Source organism: Erithacus rubecula, assembly GCF_903797595.1.
Source record: "Erithacus rubecula genome assembly, chromosome: 5".
Lineage (NCBI taxonomy): Eukaryota > Metazoa > Chordata > Aves > Passeriformes > Muscicapidae > Erithacus > Erithacus rubecula.
The window spans coordinates 33,057,029-33,070,707 of NC_136687.1; the positions used below are offsets into that span (position 1 = coordinate 33,057,029).

General features: G+C 42.7%; 1 protein-coding gene across 1 annotated transcript in view; it reads left to right on the forward strand.

The window, feature by feature from the left end:
• Positions 1-776: 776 nt before the first annotated feature.
• VEGFC (vascular endothelial growth factor C) overlaps positions 777-13,679 on the forward strand; it is a 68,687-nt gene continuing 55,784 nt past the window's right edge. Inside the window, 6 exon segments of the mRNA XM_079307468.1 lie at positions 777-1,053; positions 1,056-1,096; positions 1,100-1,202; positions 1,205-1,292; positions 1,294-1,341; positions 1,343-1,514. Of these exon segments, the coding sequence (XP_079163594.1) occupies positions 816-1,053; positions 1,056-1,096; positions 1,100-1,202; positions 1,205-1,292; positions 1,294-1,341; positions 1,343-1,514 (690 nt within the window). The 5' untranslated portion in view covers positions 777-815.

Below are 13,679 nucleotides of genomic sequence, written 5' to 3' on the forward strand. Positions count from 1 at the left end.
TGTACACAAGTGATGCAGAAAACAAATTAAAAGCTTTTTAAATATTTACACAAGGTTCGATAACCAAGCAAAATAAGAGTATAGGGAACATAACATTCTCCTTTTGCATAGCTGATATTTGAGTAGGCTGTAGAGTGCTACTTTGTCAGTAATGCGGATTCTTTTAAACTTTTAATCACAGAGTAACTGGAACACGGGATCTGTGCTCAGTTTTATTTAGAACTCGGAATGGGGTGTTACTTCTCTTCGAAGACGGCTCCAAACTGCCATTGATAGGAAGGCTACAAATAATTATGGTGCTCTTTGGGTTACTGTTTCTAACGTGGCAAAATCCTTTTTTCTGCATCCAAAAATAGCTGTATACTGTCTCAAGTGAAGCTGCCAACACTGCTCAACAAGTAACTGATTAGGACTCACAAAAATTTTCTTGCATGATTTCTCTGTGTGAGTTTTACCGAACTTCACCCCTTAGCTTCCGAGCCAGACGAAACGAGCCGGGCACTTCGCTTTTTCCTCGGGGCTGGGACCTGCCGCGGGTTTCATCTCGGCGGAGCCGGAGCTCGGTGCTGGACGAGCCCAGCTCTGCGGGACCGGGCGCGCCCGCCTCGCCTTCCCGGCAGAGCCCCGGGCGGCTCCCGCGGGGCGCGGGGCGATCGCTCCCCGGGGCGCCAGCGGCACAGCAGCGGCTGGAGGAGGCGGCACAGGCACAGGCGGCGGAGGAGGAGGAGGAGGAGGAGGAGGAGGAGGAGGAGGAGGAGGAAGGCGGCCGGGGCCCCTCTCGGCGCGCAGAGGCGCAGGCAGAGGGCGCTTTCGCCATGCGCGGCCGCCGCCGCCGCCGCGCAGCCCCAGGCGCCGCGCAGCCCCCGCCGCTGACAGGCGCCCGCACAGCGCGGCGGGCGGAGCGCAGCGCAGCGCACGCAGCGGGCCCCCTCGGCACCGAGCCCCGGCACCGAGCCCCGGCACGGCACGGCCCGCCCAAAGGATCTCCCCGGCTGCGACGCGCCGCTCCGTCCCGCTCTGCTGCTCCCTGGCTCTCTCCCTCCTTCCCTTCCCTTCCCTCCTCCTCTCTGCGCTTTCCACCTCCCCTGCTCCTGAGTGAGCGCAGCCTCGGATGTCCGGTTTCCTGGTGGGTTTTTTACCTGGCAAACTCTGGATAACTTTGGTGAGAATTTGCAAAGCGGCTGGGAAAGTTGGGAACTCCCCTGCAGGCGCATAGGAGCTGTTGCTACCTCATCTTCTCCATCTCACGGATTTTACTGCCTTGGATATTGCGAGGGGAGGGAGGGGGGAGAGCAAAAGAAGGAGCCTCATAATTTCGGCTGCATTCGTGCGAGTGCCCCGCTCCGCGCCCGCTCCGCCGTCCCCGCGCCATGCACTTGCTGGAGGTGCTCTCCCTGAGCTGCTGCCTGGCTGCCGGCGCCGTGCTGCTGGGACCCCGGCACCCGGCCGCTGCCGCCGCCTACGAGTCCGGCCAGGGCTACTACGAGGAGGAGCCCGACGCGGGGGAGGCAAAGGTAAGCCCGTGCCCCCGCTGGAGATGCCAGCTTGCTCCCCTGGGCGTGCGGCTGAGAGCCCCTTGGAACGGACGGCTTGGGAATCCCCCAATGAAAAGATGTGGGAGAAGCCTGTTGAAGTGGGGGGATTCCTTAAAAGTGGGGGAAAGATTTGTTTTAGAAGTGTCCGAGTTTTCGGTATTGCTGGAGGGCGGGCTGCACGGGGAACAACTGCGTTTGCAGAGAGACGCGAAACACCTGATGAGCAGAGGCAGCCCCTCTGCGCTCCTGCCGTGTGCGGGACTGCCCGGCGGGGAGCGATGCCGATCCCGGTCCCGATCCCGGTCCCTATCCCAACTCCGCCGCTGATGCCGGCCCTGGCAGCTGGGGCCGTCCCGCAGGCGCCTCCGAGCGCGGTCCTGCGCTGGGGAGCGCTCAGGGGAGCAGCTGGGCACAGGAACGGAGCTGCCAGGGAGGCGTGGGAGGACGATGACAACAAAACCCTAGACTCTCCATTTGTTGAAAAGTCTCTTGGAGTTACTGACGCTTTGGGTGAGCGGCTGCTGCGTGACGGAGATGACGGGAGGTGTAAGGTGACACTCCAGTCTGAAAACCTTAGTTCTGCCCAGACGCATGGTGAAGGTTGGGCTTAAATTCTCGGATTCCAGACCCAAATACTTCAAATTCTCGGTTAATTTTTGTTTGCATATTAAGTTTCGTAACATAAAACTCAAGTACCTTTGGTACTTGTGGTTATGCGGTTCCTGGTATGCTGATGCATGAAAAAGATGCATAGTATGTGGTTGTATAAGCATGCGGCATTGTTAGAAAGACCTTTGATGTCTGTCTTACCCTCATCGCATTGTTTTGAAGATTTCTGACATACTTATTGAAAGCAATCATAACCTAGCTCATTCATTATTCATTTCAGTACGAGGCAGGGAGGGAGTTGCATGGATTAAAATTTAAACTAATATTCTGATTTTTTTTCGCCCCCTATGCTGTTTGCTTTACTGATCAAAAGTTTGGGAGATTTTACTGTAACTCCGCAGGAAGTCAATGAGATGCACTTCAGGAATGCAAACTGTTGTATACCATACATTGTATAAGTCATGCTTTTGTACTTTTCAAATAGTAATCTGCATAGCAAAAGTTTACTGATTATACTGTAGTCTCTCTTAAAATACTTTAACTACAGCTGAATGCTTACACTGCAATATTCTGAATGCTAATATGCTATCAGGGATCATATTGCTTAAAAGTCTATAAAGTGTTTTTCACATTTAAGTGTTTAAGTGCAGGAACACAAAATAAATTCAGCTAGCCACTCTTACCACTTACCACTTTTATTTATAAAAATTAAAAAAAAAAAGAAATTCAAACTTACTGGAGGGTAAAAATACCTCAACTCCTTCCAACCCATGACTGTAAGTCAGTTATTTACTGGGTGAAACTGGCATTTGAGTTGTACAGCCTCAGAATTGCTTATGCTGGAAAGGTAGAAAGAATCCAAACTGGAGCACAGCATGTATTTTGTGTACTTAGACTGCTGAGGTAGAACAGCTGATAGTGAAGGTACTCTCCTCAGTGATGCTTGGTGTTCCCATGCATATGGTGTGGAAAGTTACTCTGTTTCTTGAAGAAACCTCGAAGTATTTGGGAGCTGCCGCTGCAGTGCATTGTGTATAAGTGCAAATGCTCCCTGGATAAAGAGGAACTGTCAGCAAACCAAAGGAAGGAAAGGTCAAGAGACCAGCGAGTGGGATAGCATGTGTTAAGCAATTACATTAATAGGAAAATGTTTTTGTGCCTGACTACTACTGAGTTGTAAGCAGAGAAAGATTCTGGATGCAAGCAGACTTAGTCATGCTGATAGTCTTTAATTGTGAGTTTGTTGCTTTTGCTGGAACTCTTTGAGTGAGTGAGTACTGCACATATTTGTTCCTGTGAATGTTGAGATTAATATCTTAAGTAATTATGAAAGGATTAAATAAGTAAACTGCAAATAATTGTTTCAAGGAAAATATGATTGTATTGTCAGTATAAAGTCATCTGCTTGAACTTTGTTAACTTCAACGTTCACAGGTTTATATTTTTACTTCCCATCAAGATGCCATGCTGCTGCATGTTAAACTGATGCCTAAATACAGGTCATACAGGCCTTTGGATCAGCTCTTTATACAGCAATATTTATTTCTCTCTACTCCTGTTTCAAGAGCTTTAGCTTTAGAAAAAACTTTAAAAAGTGTCAATGAAGTTGAGGCTTCTCCAACATAAGAGGAAAAGCTAGCCGAAAGATTATGTTTTTAAGCAGGTAATTTTCACGTATTAAACTTCTCTAGAGATTTGCAGCAACTTGGAAGTGTTACAGGTATAAATAGTAGTAGCTCTTCATACACAGCTCTTGCAAGGGCATGTTCTGCAGCAAGTGGGCACTGATAAGCTTGTGCAACACTTCCCCCCCACCCCTACTTTTTTTTTCCCAGCCTAAGGGTACAGTTCGTTATTTAACAAGCTCTTAGGGCCAGATTAATACCTTTCAGCTGAACTGTCAGCTCGGTGGGATGGGCATGAGCCCTGCCCGTAAATCACCTCTTGCGGATTTCCTGCCCCAGGGGGCTGTCCCGGGGAGCTGAGCCCCTCCCGGCGGGGCAGGAGAGCGGCCCTGGCCCCTCTCTCCGCGTGGCTGGCTTCTTGGGAAGGCAGCCTGGTGCTTGAGCTGTGTCTCTGCTCAAGGGGGCCCGGGGGAATCAGCCCTGCTGCCCGAGATTTCACGCCCTTTGGCAGAGATCCGCCGACCCGCAGGGATGCTGGAGCAGCTGCAGCAAGGGGAGGGTGAGCTGTTTGCCACACCGGTGGCTTGAAATTTTATCTCCTTGCACTGTCTTTGAGTGTTTCAATAATTCTTATAATAGGTTTGGTCTCTGGTTTTTGTTCTTTAGGTAATTTTGAATAGGGAACGTGGGGTGAGTATACACTGTCTATGTGGGAGAGTATTACTTAAAAGAAATAAATAATTCCATATGTTTGCTTGTGGAAAGTTTAAAAGTGAACTGAAGGAGCTACATGGGCATTCTGTGCAGAAATTAAACTCCTTATGTTACTGGAATTAAGGTTTGGCAATAGAATGTACCTAGACTTCATTAATGGCAGTGAGGTAATAATAGCAGGAATAGGTTATTATGGTAACAATGCCTGGAATGAAACCACACAGCTGGCAGGGTTTGCCATAGCTGCATCATCGTTTCATGGCATGGTCTTCAGAATTATGTGACTATGCAAAAGCAGTATTGGTGAGTCATCCTATATGGTTTGGAAAGGTTTAAAGCTATATTTCTGCAAAGATTCTTAGGTTTGTATTAGAATGGGAGTAGCAAGCGAAAGTGCATTTGCCTGTTCTAAAGTGCATCCCTGAAAATTTAATGGGGGCCTCTTTACACAAACAGTGTTAAAGACAGAGTAGTTTGTGCTGTGACTCTGTGATTTTGGTTTTTTTTCAGTATAAATACATGCACTTCCTTGAGCTGAATTTTTCTTGGATGCTCCCTGAAAAATACCTTTTTAATTTTATTGTTATAAAATTATTTCCAATCTAACCTAATCATGCAGTGCTGTTCATTGATGGCTAACAGATTTTAAATACTGTTAGCTAGTGTGAGAAAAAGCAGCGTGTCAATTTCCTGGGTTTCCTGCTGCCACTGTAGCTCCATGGTATAATGTCAAACCCATCAGTTTTATGGTCACTGTAAGTTTATCAAGTGCCTTACTCTGTGTTCCATGCACAGGTGAGAGATGAGACTGCCTTGCCTGTTCTGAAAACAAGCACACACCTCACTCCCCATACTTAAGCAGTGCTAAATTGAGCATGTAGGGAGAATGTTCTCTTCCTGCTGCTGCTGTTTAGTTTGCTGCAAATTTTCATGTGTGTGGTAGCCACTCTCTTTTCAGACACAAAAAGATGCTAGCTTTTTTAGAAGTATTGTTTGTAGTACATGCAACAAGATGAACATTGGTAGTAGTAATTATTTTAAAGACTAAGCAATGCTTCTGCAAACAGATACTAAACTTTGGTCTAGCTTTTTATGTGAGTAAAGTACAGCACTCAGCTCAAAGAGCTCACTGCCCTTTCTAGTTCTTTGGAGTGCATTCCTGGGTATCTAGTGTAAGCACACTAGTGTGCCTCGGAGGGACTTCAGCTGTTTGTCAGCAGCAATCCCATGCATTTATGAAGGTTATTAAAAACTATGGAGGTAATTTTAACTGCAGTGTTGTGCAGAAGCATCCCATCAAAAGTATTATTTTTATGTTCACTTGTGTGTATTCAAAGTCTTGCCTGTTTTTCAAGGGTGTGTATCCATTTGTTTTAGCAAAAATAAAGCAGGACTTAGACTTTAGACTGTTGTAGCTGAGGGTGATGGTAGTAATATTCTCCCAGTGGTACCCTGCATCCAGGATAGAAAGTCTATTGAGAACCTTGTGTTTAGCTGATGCTTTTTTGAATGTGCCCAGTGATTCATTAAAAGAAAATCCTTGGAAAAAAGGGAGTCCAAGTCACACTAGTTTCCTAACAAATGTAATATCCTGTTTAATGTAAAAGAAAAAAAAAGTTACAGATTTTTGTAGAATGAGTATAAGAAATTCCAAGCAAGATCATCCCATGAAAGTTGCAAGCTCTTTCAAAGACTAAGTTGCTTCTTAGGAATTTTGTTTGGTAAAGTACTGAATTTTGCTTAGTGAGGAGGATAGGTATGATTGTTTTCCTTATCTATTATAAATGTTTATTACTTTTAAAATTTCACCTTGGCTCTTTTCAGAGTGATAATGCAATACCAAATTTCCCTCCATGTAAATATGTATCTACTTCAAAGACATTAATGGCTGCATGAATTGCCCTAGAATTTTAATTTAAAACATTGATAACTTACGGAATCATGGATGATTGTTGAATTTCTGAACTTATTTGTCTTGTTTTGTGTTTATTTGTCTCCAGAAGTTCTTTTGGTGACAGTATTTGTGTTGCTCTCCCTCTTTGTTGCATTTCAGACTTTAGTTAGGAAATAGCTGCACTGTAAGTCATTTATTCTTTTATTCTGTCATTGTAATCATCATAAATCAATCCCTTTAGCTCTGTAGTAGTTTGTTGGGTTTTTTCTTTTGACATTTCCTGGCTCGTCTAAGAATGCTGTAACTCCTTACAAGTATTTAGAGACTGCAGTTACCAGTGGAAGGAATAGATATTCCAGTAAGAAGCTCCTTTTTAGCAAAGTAACCAAGAAAAATGGTGTTCTTTGGGGCAGGAGGAGAAGGCATAGGGGAAAACTGATAAGGAGAAGGAAAAAAAAATAGCAGTTGGTGTATTTTTACTGTATTATAGTCTTTTCTGAGTGTAAATGAGCATGTAATCCTTCTTCATGTAGTTAAAGGCCATACATCATCTGCAGCTAACTTTTGGTATCTTGATTATAGCTAACTTCCCTGAGCAATAATTTTTCATTGAAGTGAATGACATTACTTACTTGACACTGTTGTCACCCTGAGCTCTGTATTACTCCATACTGTTCACATAATGACTTTACCTACTCAGTGACAGTTTTCTGATAGCTTGATCTTGAGAATGCAGCTTAAAAACTGTTGAAGGAATTTTATATCTTTCTTACTGAACTAACCAGAATTTTTATACTGGGAAAGGAAAAAGTCTGGCAAAGAATTGGACAGTTCTTGGAAGAATATGCCAGAAGGCTGCTGGGAAGCAAATGACACATGTATTTCTGTCTGCTGTCAAATGTGACATCACCAGTGTTACTTTTCCTACCTTCTTGTGGCAGCATTGAGAAATAAGTCATTTCAGGAATCATGAAGAACAAAATCCTTTACATCATTATATGGTTTGATTCATTGACTTTCCTTACTCAATAGTTGTGTTCTGTTGAGAAAGAGAGGAGAGAGCAATTAAGCAGAAGGGATAGCTTCTGAGACCAGATCAAACAATTGGCTATTTCCTAATATTTTTCCACAAAGATGACCCACAGTAACTCCCCCAACACCCCACAAGCATGTGTAAACTTCTAATATTTCTAAAGATATTTAAAAACAATAGACACCCTCTCTCCTGCTGTATTTTGTGTTGTTGTGTCCCCACCCTGACTTCAGTGTGCAGTTCTGACCCCAGAAACCAAGAAGATTGTGCAGGTCCTTGGAGGCAGCCAGAGGAGGGCAGAGCTGGTGACAGGGCTGAGGAATGAGCTGAGGACTCTGCACATCTGGCTTGGAGAGAAGGAGTCTGAGCAGTGACCTCAGTGCTCTCTCAGCTCTCAGGGGAGAGGAAGCTGAGAGAGAGATGCTGATCTTTTCTCCCTCTGCTGCAGTGGTTGGATGCATGGAGTGGTTAAAACTGTGCCAGTGCAAGTTTGGGTTGGACATTAGGATGCACCTCTTTACTCAGAGGATGATCAAACGTTGCAACAATCTTCTTGGAGAGGTGGTCAATGGCCTGAGTCTGCCAGTGTTTTGGAGGCATTTGGACAATGCCTGTAACAACATTCTCCAGCTTTTGGCCAGCCCTGAAGTGGTCAGGCAGCTGCCCTGGCTGATTGGTGTAGGTGTCTTCCAACTGAAATACTACATGCTGTTTGAGATTTTTTAAAAGAAGCAAAACTACTGTTGTTGTCCTTCAACTTGCATTTGACCAGCTGAATTTGGCAGTTGAAGTATTTGTGGTGAACTGCTCCAGCTGTCCAGAATGTACTTGTGGCATCAGTTACAATATTTAGAGCCAAGAGAAAAATGGGCCAAGCAAAGCTTTACACCTTATCTGCTCTTGACTTACTCATGTTTGTGTAGACAATTAAATGTCTGATGGGCTAGTTAGTTTGTTTCATGGGTGTATCTGTTTCAGAGGGGAGAGAGAAAGTTGCATCTGGTGAGTAAACTGTCCAGTCTGCTTAGGGAAAAGCCTCTTTGGTTTTCTTTGTTCCCTAAGGGGAAAAAAAAAAAAAAAAGGAAAGCTTTTCTTGCCTCAAGTGTTGGAAGTAATTCTGAGAGGATTTTAGTTTGGGTTTTTTTGTTGTCTTTTGTTTGTTTGTTTTGTTGGGGGTTTTTTTGGTTGTTTTTGTTTTTTAAAGGACTTTAAAATAATCTATTTTCTTTTAAAATGTTGTCTTTGTAGCCCTGTGAATTTACCAGTCTTGACCTGTCATTCTTGACTAACAACTGCAAGTTGCACACTAGGTGACAGCTTTGTGACTGCTGTGAGTTGGAGACTATGGGGATACAATAATAATAGATTTCACTGCAAGTCACAGACTTGCAAGTCACAGTACTTGTGTTTTGTACCCCTAAAAGGATAATTCTTTATTTAGTGTGCTGCTGAGGAGAGAATCACTCACTATTACGTAGAATACACCACTTCTAAGTAGAAATAAAGAACTTCAATCATTCTAGTTCTACCTACTTGTAATTACCCAATCACCCATAGATACACTTAACAGAAACATAATTTGCCTGCAAAAGTAATAATATCAAGTCTTGGTGGAGATAAGTAGCAATTCTATAAAAATTATACTATTATGGTTTGATCAACAGTGCAATTAACTGTGAAAGGAAAACAGAAAACAAACTTGCAAGATGATGCTTTATTGATGTTTGTCCCTTACCTAGGGACAGATGTTTCCAAATTAAAACAGAGCCTAGGACTTCCCCTTCACCCTACCCACTCTCCAGCACATCTTGCATAATGGGCAGAATGTTGCTGTAGTACAAATACAACAATTTACTTTGTTTCATTGGACATAGAAATGTCAAAATTTTCATGTTATGCATTCAATATTTCTTTGCCACGAGGATATTTTTTTGCTTAACCTCCTTTAATCCATTAGGACTGAAATATTTTGTGATTTGGAAGAAATGAGATGATCTTGTTAATAAGCAGGTTTGCACAGTAGAATCAGTACATACTGAGAAATTTTTTTTCCAGGAAGGACAATTATTTTGACTTTCCAGTTGGATGTTTTTCTGGCAGGTTAGAGAAGGGCAAAATCTTGGTTCATTTAAAAACACCAATAATCTTGTTGTGCAGCCCACAGGGCACAGCCTTCAGGAGAGCTCTAATAGTTGCCAGAAGTCCCACTAAAGTGAGGCCCAATATGGTGGGTATTGGCACATCTCCTTTGTAAAGTTTAGCTTCATCTAAACTGCCAGAACAGAAGCAAGAGGCTCAAAATCAAATTCTCTGAGGGTTTCCTTGCTTGCTGGAGTGTCAGTGATGCTGAGTTTGTGCCTTCTCCCTTGTGTTCCCAGGCACACCCTGAGGTATGAGGACTTCTTTGAACACATGGTTTGGAGTGGTCTGGGCTGTTTTTGTGGCTCAGTAGAGCCCAGCAGGTGGGCAGCTCCTGGCTACCTCAGTGCAATTTGTTTCAGCTGCCAGGAATGCCATATTAATAGCAGTGGACATGTGAGAATGTCCCCTCTTGGGAGGGGTTCAATGTTTGTGTGCTGGAGGAGGTAGTTTAAATTAACAGCTGGACTCTGACTGAGATCAGACCACCTTAGAGTGGTAAATTGGTTGATAAAGGGCTGCCTACAGTTATGGTTCTCTACAAGACTGTGTTGCTTGGTCAGATGAAAGACAGCCTGTAAAACTAAAAGTTGTAAAGTGCTTTGTGATAAAGTGCTTTTTTTTTTTTTTTTTTTTTTTGTTTTATTCAGGAAGAACTGTCAATTTCTCTCTGATTATTGGTTATGAAAATTATGAAGATCTTCAAGATTAATTTTTTTTTCTCAGTGTGGTTGGGCCAGCAGGTGATCAAATCACTAAAACAAATAAAGTAGTTAAAATCTGTAGAGGAGCTCTGAAGTACTTTCCTTTTTGAAATGTCTGTGGATGGGCTGTAAAGCAATAAAAGCACAATGAACCATGAATTTGGAACAGGAAGTAGGGGAAGGAGCAGAGAAGAATTTTCAGAGGGCAGTGCCATGCTTCAAAGGAAGGAAGAATTAGGCTGTTCTATTGCATCAGGTAGAACTAAAGATTTAGGCAAACTCTAAATTGAACAGTCACTACTAATCTGGATTAACAGCATAAAAAGGCTCTTTGTAGTAATGAAACTCTTTGAATATCTTAGCTAGCAGTTTCAGAAAATTAATGAAATTTTCAAATCCTCATCTCATATGACAGATGGATGATCAGTTTTTACTTTGAGCCTGTAAGTTGCTGCTTTACTCCATGATTAGTTGGCCTATGCTATATCTATGGAGTATTGAAATCACATAAGAATAGAATATATGTAGCTGGTCAGACAAAATGTGTGATTAGCCATGTATGGCATTCTCAACAATCTCATTGGAGAGCCCATACTGCACAGCCATTGAACTTGCACCCTGTGCCCCAGTGATGTGGCAGAGGATGACTGGAGAGTGATGTTGGAAACATCACACATAGTATGTGATGAGAAATGATCCATCACATCTTCCCCTGGCACACTCTTCTCCCCAGCTCCTTCCAGGGTGTAGGCCGCCCTTTAACCACAGCCATGTCTATTCCTGCAAGAAGACAGTACCCAATGAGTCCTGCCCCCAGAAGTTTCTTCTATTCTGGATCTGTGAGCTGCCCTGATTGACTGACCTGTAGGGAACTTGTTGCATAACACCCAGCTGATTTGTCCTCAAACCACCTCATGGACATGGCTTGGGAGATTGCTATTCCACTTTGTTCCTTCACCTTTGCATCCCACAGACAACATTCAGGAGAAATATCTGGTGTGTCAGCCTGAACCTGCTGCTCACTCCTTGGCCAGCTGGGGACTTCAGTTGGAAAGCCCAGCAGCAGCATTTGCAGGATGCCCAGACTCATTGTGTTTGTGAGAGGGCAGCCATGGCAACTTTTACCTGGATACAGGCACTCTTCTGGTCTTCCAGTACCTCTTCGATTTTTGGCTGGCCTTCTTTTCTTTTTATTTATGCCCTTACCATCCAAGGCCCTGCCAAATTACAGGATCTACTTGACAACCTCCTTCTAAGTGAAGAAATTGAAAGTGTCACTACGTGCTGACAGGCTGTTGGCAGCAGCTTGTGGACTTCCTTGCCTTAAATGATGGGGTGTGTGTTATTTCATTTTCTTTAATAGCTTTCAGTTGACTTTTCTCCAGGTGCTCATTGAGCCCGCAGAAGCTTTTCACATTAATGCTTTTCGGTATCAACAAGCATGACTTTAAGTGGATGTTCTATTTACTATGGATAATAGTAAATTTAAAAATGACCAAAAAAAAAGGCTCAAGACAAGCAAAAGAATTGGTTCTGACACCTGCTGTTAAATATGGGACTTCCAGAGTTCTCCTCTGGACAAGGCAGGGAGCAATTCTGTCCATGCCACTTGTATTTTTATTGAGTTCCCCTCTTCACTGTTTTTTTTCAGGCTAAAGATCTTTCACCTATATAACCTGCTTTTTGAAATGAAACTGTTATTTATCTTTGATCACCTGAATTCATACTGTCTTAATTCTCTTTAAGACTGAAGAACAAGAAGGGGGGAGAACCAGGAGTGCACACAAGATTCCACATGTGGCACACAACAGATGTGTGTCAGGACACAATGATGTTTTGTTCTCTTTCCTAATAATTCCACTTGTGTATTTGTTTTAAAATGTGTGCCTTGATATGCCAGTATTTTGTAACATGTCAGACATGAGTATGATTAAAATGCCTTCTTTAAAGAACTACCCATATTTATGCTGAAGAACAGGATGGAAGGCATTTCATAGTTATTACTACTTCCTCAAAATTCACATAAAAGCTGCTCTTAGGGGTCTGTTTCAAGATGATGTATGATTATTTAAACTTTTGTGTTCATTATGCTTTTAATGTGTTTTTCTGCCTGCCACATGTGCACAGTGAGAGATTTAATGGAACTAGATATCTTCTGAGTTATAAACCATGAGCTGTATATTTAATGTCCTTAATCATTTTTCTTTAAAAATGAGATGTGGTCTCAGTGTGATCTGTGAAACATGTCAGCAGTCTTGCAAAGAGTGCTTATGCCTGCTAACAATAAGATGTTACTGTCAGGCAAGATTTGTGAGGCTTGGTTATATGCACTAATTAGGTGCATATGACCAAGCAAATTTTAAAACCTGCCCATGTTTGCAAATTTTTAGATAGATGTCAAGCCTAGCCTAAAGCATAAGAATATAGGAAATACCCCACTGGGGCAAACTAATGTTTTGCAAGTGGCCTTTATCATGTCAGTCTAAGGAGAATATTTGGACTTAATCAGTTTCTGCAGTTCCCTCCCCTCCAACTCACCTAACATCCACAGCTGGATTGAGGATATGAGAAGACATGCCTCTGCCTCTTCAGTATCTCCTTGAGGGTGTCTTGTCCATGGGTTTGGTCTGTTTTCATACTGAAGATGCTATGAGCAGTTAGTTTGAGTCTTTTATGGATGATGGTGGTTTAGGGGCAGTGAAGTTTCTTTGATTTTGTTGACTTGCAATATATGCAAAGACTTAGTCTACAGTTAATATTGATTAACATTGTTAAGATTTGTAATTTGAACTTGGTTTACACAGGCACGAAAGTTATTTTCAGCACTTGGAGGGGTAAAAAGGGCACTTAATTTGAGGATCTGGGATGTATGTCCTTACATTTTTGAAGACCAAACTAAAGAAGAAATATAATGTATAATTTAATTATTTCATTCTGTATTTACATCAAATAAAGATTTCATTAGGTTTTATAATTTAGCTAGTCAGAATGACTGGGTGCTTGGTCAGATTTCTCTCACCCTCTTGCTTAAGACACTAATTTTTTTTTCATCTTTAGACCTTTATTACACGTGTGGTGTCTCTCTAGTTGCTGTATGCCTGTGGCTTTGACAGCTTGGGGCAATATTTTCCCTCCAGGTCAGAATTAAAATCTGTAGCTCTTTTGAGGTATTTATAGTGCCTGAAACCATTATTATGGATTTATTTGTAGGAAATACCTTCTTCCAAATGCCATTTGATGAACAGTAGTGCAGTGCTGAGTACAGGGCCAATCCAGGAGATCCTTTCTTTCTCTTGATGCCCTATTCCATTAGAAAGTGGAGAAAGAGTTGCAAGGGTATTTAGAGGAAGGTGGTGGAGTTGGGTCACAAATTTCCCTTAATTCCCTATTTTCATCCTCTAGGAGGAGGGAGAAGATAAGGGTACT